Source organism: Gadus morhua, chromosome 5 (genome assembly GCF_902167405.1).
Source record: "Gadus morhua chromosome 5, gadMor3.0, whole genome shotgun sequence".
Taxonomy (NCBI): Eukaryota; Metazoa; Chordata; class Actinopteri; order Gadiformes; family Gadidae; genus Gadus; species Gadus morhua.
This window is the reverse complement of record NC_044052.1, coordinates 19,850,118-19,864,828: the sequence shown is the minus strand read 5'-3', so window position 1 is coordinate 19,864,828 and position 14,711 is coordinate 19,850,118. Positions and strand designations below refer to the sequence as shown.

Sequence of the window (14,711 nt, the reverse complement as noted above, 5' to 3'; positions counted from 1 at the left end):
CGTTAAGGACTCTCCATTAGCTAGACTGAAGCTTTAAGTTTTAAGGCCTCCTTATTTGCGGCGGAACGTCTATTTTTATTTTTATTGTCTTCGTAAATAATTTAGACACTGTAAAGCATGCAGATGCTGTTAACCAAATTCGTATGCATAATAGATTTCAAAGAGTAAGAAAATCTCAGCAACAAGATTATAAAAAACGAGTTAATCTTGGAGATAGTAAATTCCAGCTATGAAGTCTTATTTAGAGGATACTTTTATCCTCCAAATTACAACGAAGTGCGTTTGATGTCCTTAATGAGCAGGTATGGAGTGTGGGGACCTTAGTCTGGGAGAGTGACAGCCTTGCCTAGCCACTACAAACACAATTATTCACTTAGTCTATCACATATCAAAGATCCTCAAGCTATATTGTAAGGTGAGTTGTTTTCTCTGACAACAGACCAGGAGAATCCGGCAAGTATTTATCTGATAAAAATGTGAAACTGAGACAAGCAGGTCGATCCATTTCCGATCAATTATTAATTATGATCCATTCATTCTGTGTTGATCGACTTGTGCACTCGGGTGAAGCAAGAAATAGTTCCAGCGTGAACCGAAACACGTTTGACTGTGGCAGTGGGAGCGAGACACACACACACACACACACACACACACACACACACACACACAGCGGGTTCGGTACGGTGTGGATAGCCTCACGCAATCGATTTGTCGAACAGCCGGATCATTGATCAGTGTAGCGTATTTGCTTGTGAGTCATTCTGAAGACGGGTGATCGATTGCACCCGACGCAATCAGCAGCTGTAATCGCTCATTTAATCAGTTTCCCCATTTCAGCTGATACCACGATGAGGAATGGTCTTTTTATTAGCAAAGGCAACTCTTAAAACATACGTGGCGTCCTCCTCCGGCGTTAATCACCTTGTGATTAATTAAGGTTGCTAATGGAGGCCGCTGCTACTCTTCTATCTACAACCTTGATAGTAATTAGAGAGTCCTCCCTCCCTCCATGTTTCTACCCCACTGCAGTCTCTCCTCGCTCTCCCCCGTGAGGGGAGAACGAGGGGGACGGAGGAGGGGAGGGGAGGGATGGAGAGAGCAAGGTGGAGAGAGAGAGGGAGCATCGAAGAGAGAGAGAGAGAGGGAGGGAGTGAAGATGGAAGAAATGGAGAGAGCAAGGATGAGGAAGAGAGGGAGCAAGGGAGAGAGAGAGAGAGAGAGAGAGAGAGAGAGAGAGAGAGAGAGAGAGAGAGAGAGAGAGAGAGAGAGAGAGAGAGAGAGAGAGAGAGAGAGAGAGAGAGAGAGAGAGAGAGAGAGAGAGAGGAAGAGATGAAGAGAGCAAGTTGGAGAAAAAAAGGGAGCCAGGAAGGGAGCGAGTGGATGAGTAGGAGAGAATGGGAGATCAAAAGAGAGGATAGAGGGATGGAGAGAGAGAGAGAGAGAGAGAGAGAGAGAGAGAGAGAGAGAGAGAGAGAGAGAGAGAGAGAGAGAGAGAGAGAGAGAGAGAGATGTGGAGAGGAGAGAAAGAGGGAGGGAGGAATGACGAGAGAGTAGGGATAGAGTGTCAGCAGTATTCGTGGTCGTGCGTGCGTGCGTGTTCGCCTGTGTGTGCGTGCACGTGCTCACGGGCATGAGTAATATGATTTATTTTTGCCTCAAATTAAAGTTTTGAATTTTGCATGGGTCTTAAAATCCATTCTTTTTAAATCCATTATTTAAACTAATGCCTGAGCCCCTTTGCATAGCACTGTATACTATTACATTGTTCTCAATTGTGATCCATGTTCCCTGATCTGGCTGCAAGGGCTAGCTGTCAGCATTAGCTATTTTACCACTCTCAGATTCAGTAAGTGTAGATATCTAGCATTAGCTATCTTACCATAATCAGATTCTATAGGTGTAACTATCTGGAATCTTTGGAGGATTTATATATTTTATGTGAAAAATTAAAAAAAAAAAAAAAAAATTAATAACTATGATAGCAGTAGGTTTACCAATGTCATCTGTTTAGGGTGACAATCAAAACACATTCATATTATTGCCTCATTCTTGGGAAGAGTTCATTTCACAACAACCTCCTAACAACAACATTAAACTCCCATGTCGCACATCAGTGGTACCTCAGGGAGCCAAGCAGGTTGCCGGGCAACCAGAGCGATGCTATGTTCCATCTGGGGGGGGTCCGTCGGGATGAGGTGGGTGAGGTGTGTGTGTGTGTGTGTGTGTGTCTCTCAAGACAGAGAAGGGGCGTGCACAATTTCTGGAAATGTTCCAGCCTGCATGTACTTTAAGCGGGCCAAAGTTCAGTAACCAAATCCAGAAACGGATCAAAGGTAATCCGCCGGATCAGGACTGGGTGCTACAATGGCCCGCCTCCCATATGTTCCCGGGGGGATATATTTACATGAAAGCTGTGTCGTGGTTGGAATACCTTGGCTCCGGTTCTGGATTTCTGGATGGGTTTACTTATGATTTGGCTTCCTTACGCGGTGACTTGTAGGCTAACAATTCGTGACTGACTGATTCACAGAAAACGGGGCAAACAATGAGTACATTTGAAGGGACTGGGTATGATAGGGAGCCTAGTGGTGTAGGTGTTGACTCCCACCAATAGGTTCTGGGCTCGTATCCCGATTCTCCCTGAAAGCATCTTAAACCTGCCTAATCACTTCCTGCTCTTTCACGGCCTGTATCTTCAGCACCTAAACACTTCCACACCAGAGCTTCTTCAGATAATAAATAAACAAGTAAATAACCAACATAATGTTATATTAAGTGTCTGTGGGGGCCACATGTCTTTATATAGATATAGATAGATACGTTGTTTTTTTTCAGACTAAAGGCGGTTCTTGGCTGTTCAAAAAAAACGGTCTTTCCGAAATTTCCCAAAATAACCTCAGATAAAATCCCTTGAGAATTCAACTGCTATAAAATCAAATGATGATAATTTTATAACGGTTGCTGCAAAAATATTAGAGGACCTTCTCTAAGGTGAAGGCTATAAGGAGGAATGTAGAGATAACAACATAAAAAGGCAGGCTCTAAGACTATTTTGTATATGAGACCAATAACAAACACTAATAGTTGTAGGGCAATATGTTGTATGGTGAGTGCCCTGAGGCCAGAAAACCGTGGCAGCGTTTTGGCTCATTTGGCCCCTAAAGGTCACCCCTCCAAACAGCCACGGGAACATGAGATACACGCCTTTTATGTAACTAACGCTGGATGTACGTTGATCTACAATTAGCCCCATAAAGGTTAATGGAATGACGGAAGAATGTAATGAAGTTTGCAGGCCTCAGGTGGCTTACCGGCAGAATGATTAAGTGGCCGGAAAAAGTGTTCATCTCCCAGGGAGATAATTTTAATTGAACCGAAACACAGTGCGCCATGGTGGCCCCTACGTGCAAAGGCCAGGGCGGGGCCCCATTCAACCCCGGGACCGATTAAAGAATCAAAGGAAGGGCCGTTAACCCCCCCCCCCCCCCCCACCCCCCTCCCAATCAAGGCCCCTTTCATGGTTCAGTATTACATACATGTGTGCTGTGATTAACTATGCACTGAGCCTCACTCCCAATGCGGCCATCTTGGCTCTTAACACTAGCCGGGTGGAGGGGGGGGACGGACGGACGGACGGACGGATTGTATTCCCCCTTCACTTCCCCCGAACCAGCTAGCGTTCAGATCCAAGATGGAATCAAAATGGCCGCTTGGTGAAGTAGGCACATTGGGGATAGGGTGGCACCACGGTCAGACGGTTCTCCTCAACCTTTTATTAGTCCACACAATGCCTGTGTGCTCACCCCCGATGGTGCTCTCTCTGCCGTTCTTCGCGGTAAAGTGGGGGAAGGAGGCGAAAAATGCTGAGGTTTATGGTTGATTAGGAAGAGGTATCTTCTGTTGGAGTTCCCCCTCCTCCTTTCTGGCTGTCTCTCTTTCCTTCCTGTTCTGCTCTTTTTTTCTCTCGTTTTCATTTCTCTTTTTTTTTGTTGCACATTTTGCATTTTGGACAGTGCTTAGTTTGGTAACCTGGCAGGGCTGCTGAGCGAGCCCTTCACCTCCGAGCCCGGAGAGCCGTACCCCTGGGGTTTCCGACAATCACCCCCATAGCTTCAGCCTCCTCCTTGTTTGGGCAAGTAGCCCATATCTGAACTCAAAATAGACATGCTTGGAAACGACTCCACAACCATTGGTTTATTTTAGCCCAAAAAAAAGAAAATCCCCCATAATGTTATCGCCAGTGTTAGTGGAAGGAAGAAACAGGCCAGAATGTGGCATGTTTATCTAAGAAAGAGTATTTTCCACCCCACTGCTCATTGAAAACACAAAGGCTCTCATGGATGTGTGTGTGTGATTTACGATCGCAGAAAACCCACTGAGGTTCCTTGTAATGGTGGAGTCATCTGAATACTTCAGGGCCTCATATGAATTCAGGACGTTTCTTCCATCGCTGCATACATGGTGTGCATGGCTACACATGGCGGTTGGATAAGGCAGCTGTTACTTCAAACAATGTAACAGCCGCAGGCCCGCGAGAGAGCTATTGCGTTATGTTATTTGAGTAATTATTGCACCACTGTGTAAATAATTTGAAACCATATTCCATAATACTACAGAGGCCGCCACCACGTGTTCAGAATGACTAAGTCGACCCAGCATTATGAGCCTTTTGGTGGATGCTTTATCCCAACACGTTTTACAATACATCCGTAGCAAGGGGGGGGCCTGGTGGGAATCGAACCCCCAACCCTGGCAGTTTGTTGATGCCTTGCTCAGTCGATGGGTTCAAGCACATAGGATCATTGGACTATAAAAATATATCATAAAAAATTATAATGCATTTACATTTAGGGCATCTGCATATGCTTTTGTCCAAAGCAACTTACAATGAGTACATTTGTCAGACGAAAGAGAAACGACAATATATCGCTGTCGGTACAGTAATGATGTAAAGTATTTAGAACCAAGTGCCAAGCACTAACAATTCTTAGGTTAACCTATTCCAAAGCTAGCTAGGATAGGATGCTGCCCAATGGTAGGTACTATTTCTAAGTACAAGGACATACAACATACAATTGGTGTGCTCATTGAGATATAGAAATATATCTCAAAAAAATAATTATGTCCATTGTAAGACGATTCAAAGAGATTCTTTCTGAGGATGTTCTTCTTGAAACAACAAATCCGTTACAGCAGCTGAGCTTTACCTTGAGCATCCAAATCGAAGTCTCAATTTGTGGAATAAAATCTGCCTTTAGACTGTTTGACGGATGAGTTAAATGCAGATTATTTAAATACTCACCTTCGTTATGGTTTCTCTGTTGATCTCCAGGTGGCGTGTGTAGAAAAACCACAGCCCAGTGCTGGATCCCGGAGGGAGCATTAGTGTGGTCAGGAACCCTTGACAAGAAGGAGGGTGCATGGAGGGCTCAAGGCCGGTAAAGCTGGGGTCATCAACCACCCTCTGGTTGGGGCTGGTCTCCGCCACTGTAGCCGCAGTCTGCGCCGCTGACTCCCAGACCACGCCCAGCCCCTTGCTACCCTCCAGCGGCAATGGCACCTGCCGCGGGAACTACAAGTGTCGACCGGGCATCATCCTGCCAATCTGGTACCCCGAGGACCCCTCCATGGGGGACAAGGTCGCCCGGGTCATCGTGTACTTTGTGGCCATGATCTACATGTTCCTGGGGGTGTCTATCATCGCCGACCGCTTCATGGCGGCCATCGAGGTCATCACGTCCCAGGAGAAGGAGATCGTCATCAAGAGGCCCAACGGGGAGACCACCACCACCACCATCCGCGTGTGGAACGAGACGGTGTCCAACCTCACGCTGATGGCGCTGGGCTCGTCCGCCCCCGAGATCCTGCTCTCGGTCATCGAGGTGTGCGGCCACGGGTACAACGCCGGCGAGCTCGGGCCCTCCACCATCGTGGGCAGCGCGGCCTTCAACATGTTCGTGATCATCGGCCTCTGCGTTTCCGTCATCCCCGAGGGCGAGGTGCGCAAGGTCAAGCACCTGCGGGTGTTCTTCGTCACGGCCGGCTGGAGCGTCTTCGCCTACATCTGGCTGTACATGATCCTGGCCGTGTTCTCGCCCAACGTGGTCCAGATCTGGGAAGGCCTGGTCACGCTCGCCTTCTTCCCCATATGTGTGATGCTGGCCTGGGTGGCGGACCGGCGGCTGCTCTTCTACAAGTTCATGCACAAGAAGTACCGCCACGACAAGCACCGCGGCGTCATCATCGAGACGGAGACGGACCGGCCCAAGGGCATCGAGATGGACGGCAAGATGGTGAACTCGCACTTTGCGGACGGCGGCGCCAGCAGCAACCTCATAGGACAGATCGAGGGCAAGGAAGTGGACGAGTCCCGGCGCGACATGATCCGCATCCTGAAGGACTTGAAGCAGAAGTACCCGGAGAAGGACATGGACCAGCTGGTGGAGATGGCCAACTACTACGCCCTCTCGCACCAGCAGAAGAGCCGGGCCTTCTACCGGATCCAGGCCACGCGCATGATGACGGGCGCCGGCAACATCCTGAAGAAGCACGTGGCGGAGCAGGCCAAGAGGAGCCTCAGCGTGCAGGAGGTGCACGTGGAGGAGCCGGAGGAGTACGTGTCCCGCATCGCCTTCGACCCGGCCGTCTACCAGTGTCTGGAGAACTGCGGTGCCGCCATGCTCGCCGTCACCAGGAAGGGCGGCGACGTGGACAAGACCGTCTACGTGGATTACAAAACCGAGGACGGCTCGGCCAACGCCGGAGCCGACTACGAGTTCAGCGAGGGCACGGTGGTCTTCAAGCCGGGCGAGACCGTGAAGGAGATCAGCGTGGGCATCATCGACGACGACATCTTCGAGGAGGACGAGCACTTTTTCGTGCGCCTCAGCAACCTGCGCGTGCTGGAGACGGAGGACGAGGTGCTGTCCCCCAACAGCCTGCCGTACCCGATGGCCATGCTGGGCTTCCCCAACGTGGCCACCGTCACCATCCTGGACGACGACCACTCGGGCATCTTCACCTTCGAGAGCGGCTCGGTGCACGTGAGCGAGAGCATCGGCGTGATGGAGGTGAAGGTGCTGCGGACGTCCGGCGCCCGCGGCACGGTGGTGGTGCCCTTCCGCACCATGGAGGGGCTCGCCAAGGGTGGCGGGGAGGACTTCGAGGACACCTACGGGGAACTGGAGTTCAAGAACGACGAGACCTGGTAAGAGAACCCTTTTTCTATCTCCTCGTTCCCCCGTCTCGTGGTCCGTCGATCGCAGGAGGCTTTCTTGCTAGCTGGGGTTTCTGGCGGATATAATGTCGGTCATTATATTGGTTTTGTCTTCTTTTTGTGCTTGGTTTGACTGTAAAGGCTTCATGGCCTTGATTAGTATGTATTGATCCATGTATTCTATTTAGTTACTTTACTGCAGCATCATCACTCCAAACTGAGAGGTTATGTGTTGAGTTCCTTCTACTCTGTAGGTCTACCGCCTTGACTCTGTGTTAGTATGGGTCTTGAGGAATGAGTTGTGTTGCAACCAGGGCTTCCTTGAATCGTTGTGTGTGGTCACATACTTGCTGCCTGCCCCCCCCCCCCCCCCGCCCCTTGCTTCTAAAGATCCCATTTCCTATGGGGTCAGGCAGGGTTTCGGCTCACCCCTGGACAAATGTCTTTGTATCCCCATGTTGCCCTTTGTGAGGAGATGCTGCTCTCATTAGAGGTCTTTGATAGGATTGGTCACACAAGAGTGGCGGCGGTCTTTCCCTCAGGAGCCCTCGGCCCGGTGCCTCGGCTCCCCCTGCCTTTCCTGTTTGGTCGCGCCGCTAACACACTGCTCTCTAGCGCTCTGCGTCTGTACACTTATGTTTGATTGGATTATATCACGCCAGACGTCGCCACAACAACACGGATGGCTCTTCTTTGATGATACATTTGATGCTTAAGGGGTTCACAGGTTGAATACGCATCAGCGTCATGACAAAAAAAAAGAAAAACTAGCTCGGGAAGCCCAGGCGTCGATGTCCTCTCACGGGGGGTTATATCCACATGTATTTTAGTGATGAGGCTTTTCCTCATGCGTTTTCACGCCGTTTTCCACCCTGCCACACGCCGGAGGGAGCTGGCTGGCTCAGGGGCGCCGGGGCAAGATCAGCATCACACCTCCAGCAAAGCGCTGAGCTTTGTACTTCACAGCTGGCTCTCCGCACACATAAGGACCACGGGGCCGGGAGGCGCAGTGACGTGCCTCTACCACCATGCTCTCCTTCACCGGCCAGAGGGGACACACTAACCCCCTGAGCAGTGTGAGGGGGTCGGCCGGCCCCTGGGGGGTCCGTGCAGGTCCCCTGGCTCTTCCAGGCGTGCGTCATAGCAGTCTTTCTGGGGCCTAGAGGTCCCTAAGGTAGGGCAGAACTAGTCACTGAGGGGGGAGAGTGAAAGAGGAAGGAACTGCTGTTAGGTGGGGTGGCGATGTTGTTGGCGTCGAAGAGAGAGCTAGCGGAAATCGGTGTGCTGGTTTTGGTGGGTGTTGTACTGGTGTGAGGTTGTGTTGAGTGGTGCTGGTCTGAGGCAGTTGTGTGTGGTACTGGTGTGAGGTTGTGTACTGGTGTGAGTTAGTGGTTCGCAATGTACTGGTGTGAGGTAGTGTAGGGGTGTGTTGTTCTGGTTTGTCGTACTGGTGTGAGGTAGTGGTGTGTAGTACTGGTGTGCTGTACTGGTGTGAGGCAGTGGTGTGTAGTACTGGTGTGCTGTACTGGTGTGAGGCAGTGGTGTGTTGTACTGGTGTGTTGTACTGGTGTGAGGTGGCGGTGTGTTTAGTGGAGGGTGACGAGGCGTGAGGGGCTCTTACCGGGAGAGGCGAGGACTTGACACGCTGAAAATTGATAAATTCCAGCGAGTGGGGGAAGAGAAGCTGAGGATGTGTTCAAATAATTATCACTTCACACTGTTCACTGAGCAGCGAGCAGACGTTCTACGGATTCAGCTCTCTGGTCTATTCCGGGCCCCGTGAGGACAGGCACCTGAAAACACGTCGGAGAGCTCGGAGAACGCAGCAGTGACGTTCGTTCCAAATTGTTCTGTTTATCCAGGAGCTGTCGGATGAGTCGCGGATTCAAACAGCGTTGCCAGATTGGACCAGATTTCCCAGATCTCATGGCCAATCTGGCAACGCTGAATACACACAGTTTTTTGGCGGCAAAAAAAAAGAAGAGAAAATTGTAGTAGTAGAGTGAAGCAATCGATGCATGTCCACAATTGATTTTATATTCATCGGCTTTTTATACACACGTGCACCAAGTTGAACAGCGCAATGTCTTCTAGAGATTAGAACAACAAACACCGCCGAGATGAGTGCAGCGCTAGATCCCTGCCCACCAGCCATACATAGCACCGGCCTCAACCTACTTGCGATGTATTCGATGGCGGTGGCCGACGGCCCGGATGAATACATGAATATGAATGAGTGTGTGGGACCGAGCAGAGGGTGGTCGGACATGACACTTCCCCCCCCGTCGGCCCTCCGACTGTGGCTTAATGAAACCAGTCCCAGGTGTCCGCTGGTCCTCGTATCAAAGGCTGGAGGCCGGGGGGGGGGGGGGGGTATAGATGACCTGTCAGATCGAGGAAGTGAGATCAATCGCGGGGGTCGGAGTTCAGACGGGTGGCGCTCAGAGCCTCTCTCATTAAGATCTAAGGGGCGGCGGCGCTCCTCCTTAAAGGAGCTGTCATGTAAACCCGGCCCCCGAATGAGGAGCGGTTGCTCGGAGCGGCGGGGGCGGCGGGGGGCCTCGGGCGCTACACGCACATGCTTAGCGGGACTATCACAGGAAAGCATCACTCGACTAGGCTATGAAGCTAGGCTTGTAGGCTATATGGCTACGCTGGGAGGCTAGGAGGCTGAGATAGGCTAGTGATGCAGAGATTAGCTAGCAAGGCTAGGCTAGTAGGCTAGTTATGCGGGGATTGGCTAGCATGGCTAGGCTAGTAGGCTAGTGAGGCTGGGATAGGCTAGGGAGGCTAGGATAGTGGGCTAGTGAGGTGGGGATAGGCTAGGGAGGCTAGGCTAGTAGGCTAGTGAGGCTAGGCTAGTGAGGCTAGGATAATAGGCTAGTGAGGCTGGGATAATAGGCTAGTGAGCCTAGGCTAGTAGGCTAGCGAGGCTAGGCTAGTAGGCTAGTGGGGCTAGGATAGTAGGCTAGTAAGGCTGGGATAGGCTAGTGAGGCTGGGATAGGCTAGTGAGGCTAGGCTAGTAGGCTAGTGAGGCTAGGCTAGGCAAGCAAGGCTAGGATGGCAGGTTAACAAGTATTGGCTGGTGAGGCTAGGATAGTAGGCTCAGGAGGCTATGAGAGAAGGCTAGTAAGCACTTTTTGCACTACAGCGAGTGTCGACATATATTCACGTGTGTGTATCTAGCAATGGAACGTGGTCCTTTAAGGGAACACAGTGAATATATCCGACCCGGTCACGCAGACGATGCGGTCCGCTGTGAACAGACAGGAAGTGAAGGCCACTCACTGTCCCGCTGAACACCGACGTCACGTTAGCAAGCGGCTCACGTGCGCCAAAACAACACCGCCGCCGCCGCCGGCACCAAAGACAGATCCGCGTGGCCTCCAGGTAATCCCACGGCAACCAGAGCTGAGCGTCGCTCTCCGAGGCATCCATTAGGAAGCCAAACGGAGGGGAGCGCGCGTCAACGCGTCGTCTTCCTCCAGGGGCATTCTGGGAAGATTCATGACAGGGCGCTCCCTTGGAAGAAGAAGAAGAAGAAGAAGAAGAAGAAGAAGAAGAAGAAGAAGAAGAAGAGGCGACAGGAAGTGAATGTGTGTGGTAGTGGCAGCCTTTGCCGACGGCGTGAGTATACCGCTGTTTAGAAACGCTCTCCTCGGGGCCCCTCCCCCCCCATCGCCGTTCCCATCGCCGTCCCCCCCCAGGATTAATGCGACTCCCTCCCCATCGCATTCATAATTCACCCGCTGACATGAATGTAAATCGACAGCGGAAGAGCTGCTTTCGCTCTCATTTGGGAGTTTGCTTGTGTTTTTTTCAGGGGGAGGGGGGGGGGAGAGAGGGAGGGGGGGAGCATCAGACCAGAGGGAGGATTCCCTGTCTGGCAGCACTGGAGGCCAGCTTGTCTCTTCATGCTACTAATTTAGTCTTAATTGCGCTGAGTGAATGAGCGATGGAGATTGCTCAGGGTATGGAGGGCAGCGGGGGGGGGGGGGGAAGGGGGGGAGAGGGGGGGAGGGCGGGTGGGGGGGCCTTGGGGTATCCTTTAGGACAATTAGGACCACATTACGCCCCTGCTCTTCTGCTCCTCTGCTGCTCCTTCTCACTCGCCCTCCCCGGCGCTCGCTCTCTCCGCTCCGTGCGGCTGCGGGCCGCAGCCGTCCGTCTCTGTTGACACACTTGCGGGTTTATTGTTAGCGGCTTGCCGGGTGTGAGATGGGTAATGGCCGTGATCCGGGGGGCTCTGCTCCACTTCTGGTCAGCCCACAAAGGCTCTCCATTCACGGAGGAGGCTGGATGGGTGCAGGTGGTGGAGGTGGAGGTGGAGCAGGAGGAGGAGGCGGTGCTGCTGCAGCCTTAATGGATGTGAAGGCCACCATAGACAAACTCTCAGTCTCCAGATGAGAAGGTTGTGAATGAGGATAGCTGCGGTTCGGTCCGGAATGTAAAGTGACCGGCCTCTGGTTATCGTTTATCATTGCGCTTCGCCTCGACAAACACACACACGCACTCACCCACAGCTGGTCAAACACTTACGACATCAACACGCATAAACAGCACCAACACTTGCTTCACTTCACATGCAGGAAATACAAACACAAATACACATACATTCCTCTCCTTTTCCTGATTTGAATTCCAGTCCAATCAGGACGGATCCAGCGCTTGTTGGCTAACATTAGCATGCAGAAGCAACCATCTCGGCAGAAAAAACTCTGTTCATAGAACATTATCTAGTAGCAGTACTTAAAGTATCTCCAAACACGTGAAGTTATCTCCAGCACAAGCTGTACCCATCATGCCATCGTGGTGCCAAGAACTCCAGTGATCGGTGTCTGTAGCGTTGCAGCGGGAGGATTCAGAACCAGGGAAAGGTTTGTTTTGGTGATTCAGTTGTCGGAGGAGAAGACAACACAGCTGCTGGGAGGGATGCCACATCCCCTGGAGAGAGGCCGATGTTTAGCTAGGGGCTTCTGGATTCATAAACACACTGTGTGGTGCACGGCGGTCGGCTCAGTGTCACACGGCGCTGTTGAGATTGTGGTCACGCTTAGTGGAACATGCCCCTCCCCCCCCCCCCCCCAACCCCCTTACCCCGACGCATGTAACCATAAACATGCCTCCGGCTGGGGTAAACACCGTCAGGTGAGAGTTATTTATGTTTTTTTTTTATTGAATGTAAGCAACAAAAGCAGATGGTGGGTCACACAGGGCCGTGACCAATCACAGTCCATAGAATAGATTGATGTCCTTGTTGATGTAGCGTACGGCTGTAGGGCGTTCTAGGACGGTTTTTTTAATGGCCGCCTCGCGGGTCAATGTCATGGTTTGACACGTGGATTAGCATATATTAGATGCAGAACTGAGATGAATTGTCAACATGCGAATGGAGCTAAACCAACATTCCTTTCCAACACTGTAGAGATGGACCGATAGTCTTCAGTCGTGATTTGAGACCGTTTTTACTGTCGCTAAGCGCTTTTACCATCGGTGACTAGCCAAACTGCTTTCCCCACCAGTAACTAGGCATCCGTTTGCACCGTTAGTAACTAGCCCAACCACTTTTCATGTTTTCATGAGCAAGGCGCCAGCGCTAGCCCTACAGTTGGGCTCTGGGTATGTTGTACATCCTCACACTTAACGTACTGTGGTAACCCGGTGCTCGGTTGGGCCGGAATCCACGTACAAAACTCGCTTGGCCTTGGGGTTTTAGCCATTTCAGGGATTTATTTAACAGTCAACTGAAACAATCAAACAATGAAGGAGACGTGGTCTCTAGGGCCTCCGTGGGCCTCTAGGCTCTCTCGCTGCCACGAGCCCTTCCTTCCTGCTCCCGACCCGTCCTGTGCTGTGCTGGTCCTCCTCTTAAGATGGCTCCCGGGCTTTCGGCCAGGTGTCCCCCAATCACCCTGATTGGGGAGCCAAAAGGGCTGCTCTCCGTCGCCGGCTGGTGGGTGGGGGTGGTATATCCAGTCCTCCACGGTACCCCGGGCCCGTCCAGGCCGAGGACCACGTGGCGGGATGCCACACTCCTCCACCCTTTGTCCAAGCCCCAGGTAGCCGAGGGACCCGCCCAGGCAGGTATCTCGCCGGGGCCGGGTGTCTCCTGCGGTGCCGGCTGCGTCCCTCGCGGCAGCGGCGGCGGCGGCCGCTCCTCTCGCAGCGGCGCCGGCCGCATCCCTTGCCGCGACGGCAGCCGCATCTCTCGCCTCGCCGGCGCCGGCTGCACCTCCTGCCGCACCGGCGGCGGCTGCACCTCCTGCCGCGGCGGCGACCGCACCTCCTGCCGCGGCGGCGACCGCACCTCCTGCCGCGGCGGCGACCGCACCTCCTGCCGCGGCGGCGACGGCACCTCCTGCCGCGGCGGCGGCCGCACCTCCTGCCGCGGCGGCGGCCGCATCTCTCCGGACCCGGGACTCCAGCGCCGGGTCCCCAAGCCGACGGAGAATCGGGCAGTCCCTCCCAATTAGGAATGGCACCGGGAGGTGTGGCACGACCCCTGCCCTAGCCGTGAACACCCCCTGCGGTGTCCGGACGACCACGTGGCAGGTCTTGTATGTTCGGGTGTCCCCGTGTACGCATGTCACCTCCATTGGTGACCCTTCCCTTCCCCCCGCCAGGTCGGGCCGGAGGAGGGTGACCATGCTGCCAGTGTCCACTATGGCCTGCGTCTGTTTGGACATCACTCTCGCAGGTACGGTTGGGCACCCGGACGCTTCCTTTGCCCAACATGTCGACAGCATGCAGGGCCGGCCCGTCCCCACGTCCGCGTAGGCCGACGGCACTGTCACGTCCCGGTCTCGCGCTGCAGCCTTCTCTCCTGCTGCGGCAGCGGCGTCCTGTGCGGCGGCGACGACGTCCCTTGCGGCGGCGGCGGCGACGTCCCTTGCTGCGGCGGCGACGTCTCTTGCGGCGGCGGCGGCGTCCCTTGCGGCGGCAGCAGCGTCTCTTGCGGCGGCAGCAGCGTCTCTTGCGGCGGCGGCGGCGTCTCTTGCAGCAGCGGCGACGTCTCTTGCGGCAGCGGCGACGTCTCTGGCGGCGGCGGCGACATCCCGTGCGGCTGCGGCAGCGTCTCTTGCGTCGGCGGCGTCTGTACCAGGGGGTCGTAGTGGGATCTTCCTCATGCCTGCATTCTCCACCAAGTGTGGTAACCCGGTGCTCGGTTGGGCCGGAATCCACGTACAAAACTCGCTTGGCCTTGGGGTTTTAGCCATTTCAGGGATTTATTTAACAGTCAACTGAAACAATCAAACAATGAAGGAGACGTGGTCTCTAGGGCCTCCGTGGGCCTCTAGGCTCTCTCGCTGCCACGAGCCCTTCCTTCCTGCTCCCGACCCGTCCTGTGCTGTGCTGGTCCTCCTCTTAAGATGGCTCCCGGGCTTTCGGCCAGGTGTCCCCCAATCACCCTGATTGGGGAGCCAAAAGGGCTGCTCTCCGTCGCCGGCTGGTGGGTGGGGGTGGTATATCCAGTCCTCCACGGTACCCCGGGCC

At 53.4% G+C, this 14,711-nt stretch overlaps 1 protein-coding gene across 1 annotated transcript in view; it reads left to right on the top strand.

Annotated features, from left to right (window-relative positions):
* The window catches only part of slc8a3 (solute carrier family 8 member 3), a gene marked incomplete in the record, with an annotated part of 34,453 nt that overhangs the window by 3,547 nt on the left and 16,195 nt on the right, over positions 1–14,711 (top strand). Inside the window, 1 exon segment of the mRNA XM_030356028.1 lies at positions 5,333–7,207. Coding sequence (XP_030211888.1) covers positions 5,421–7,207 — 1,787 coding nt within the window.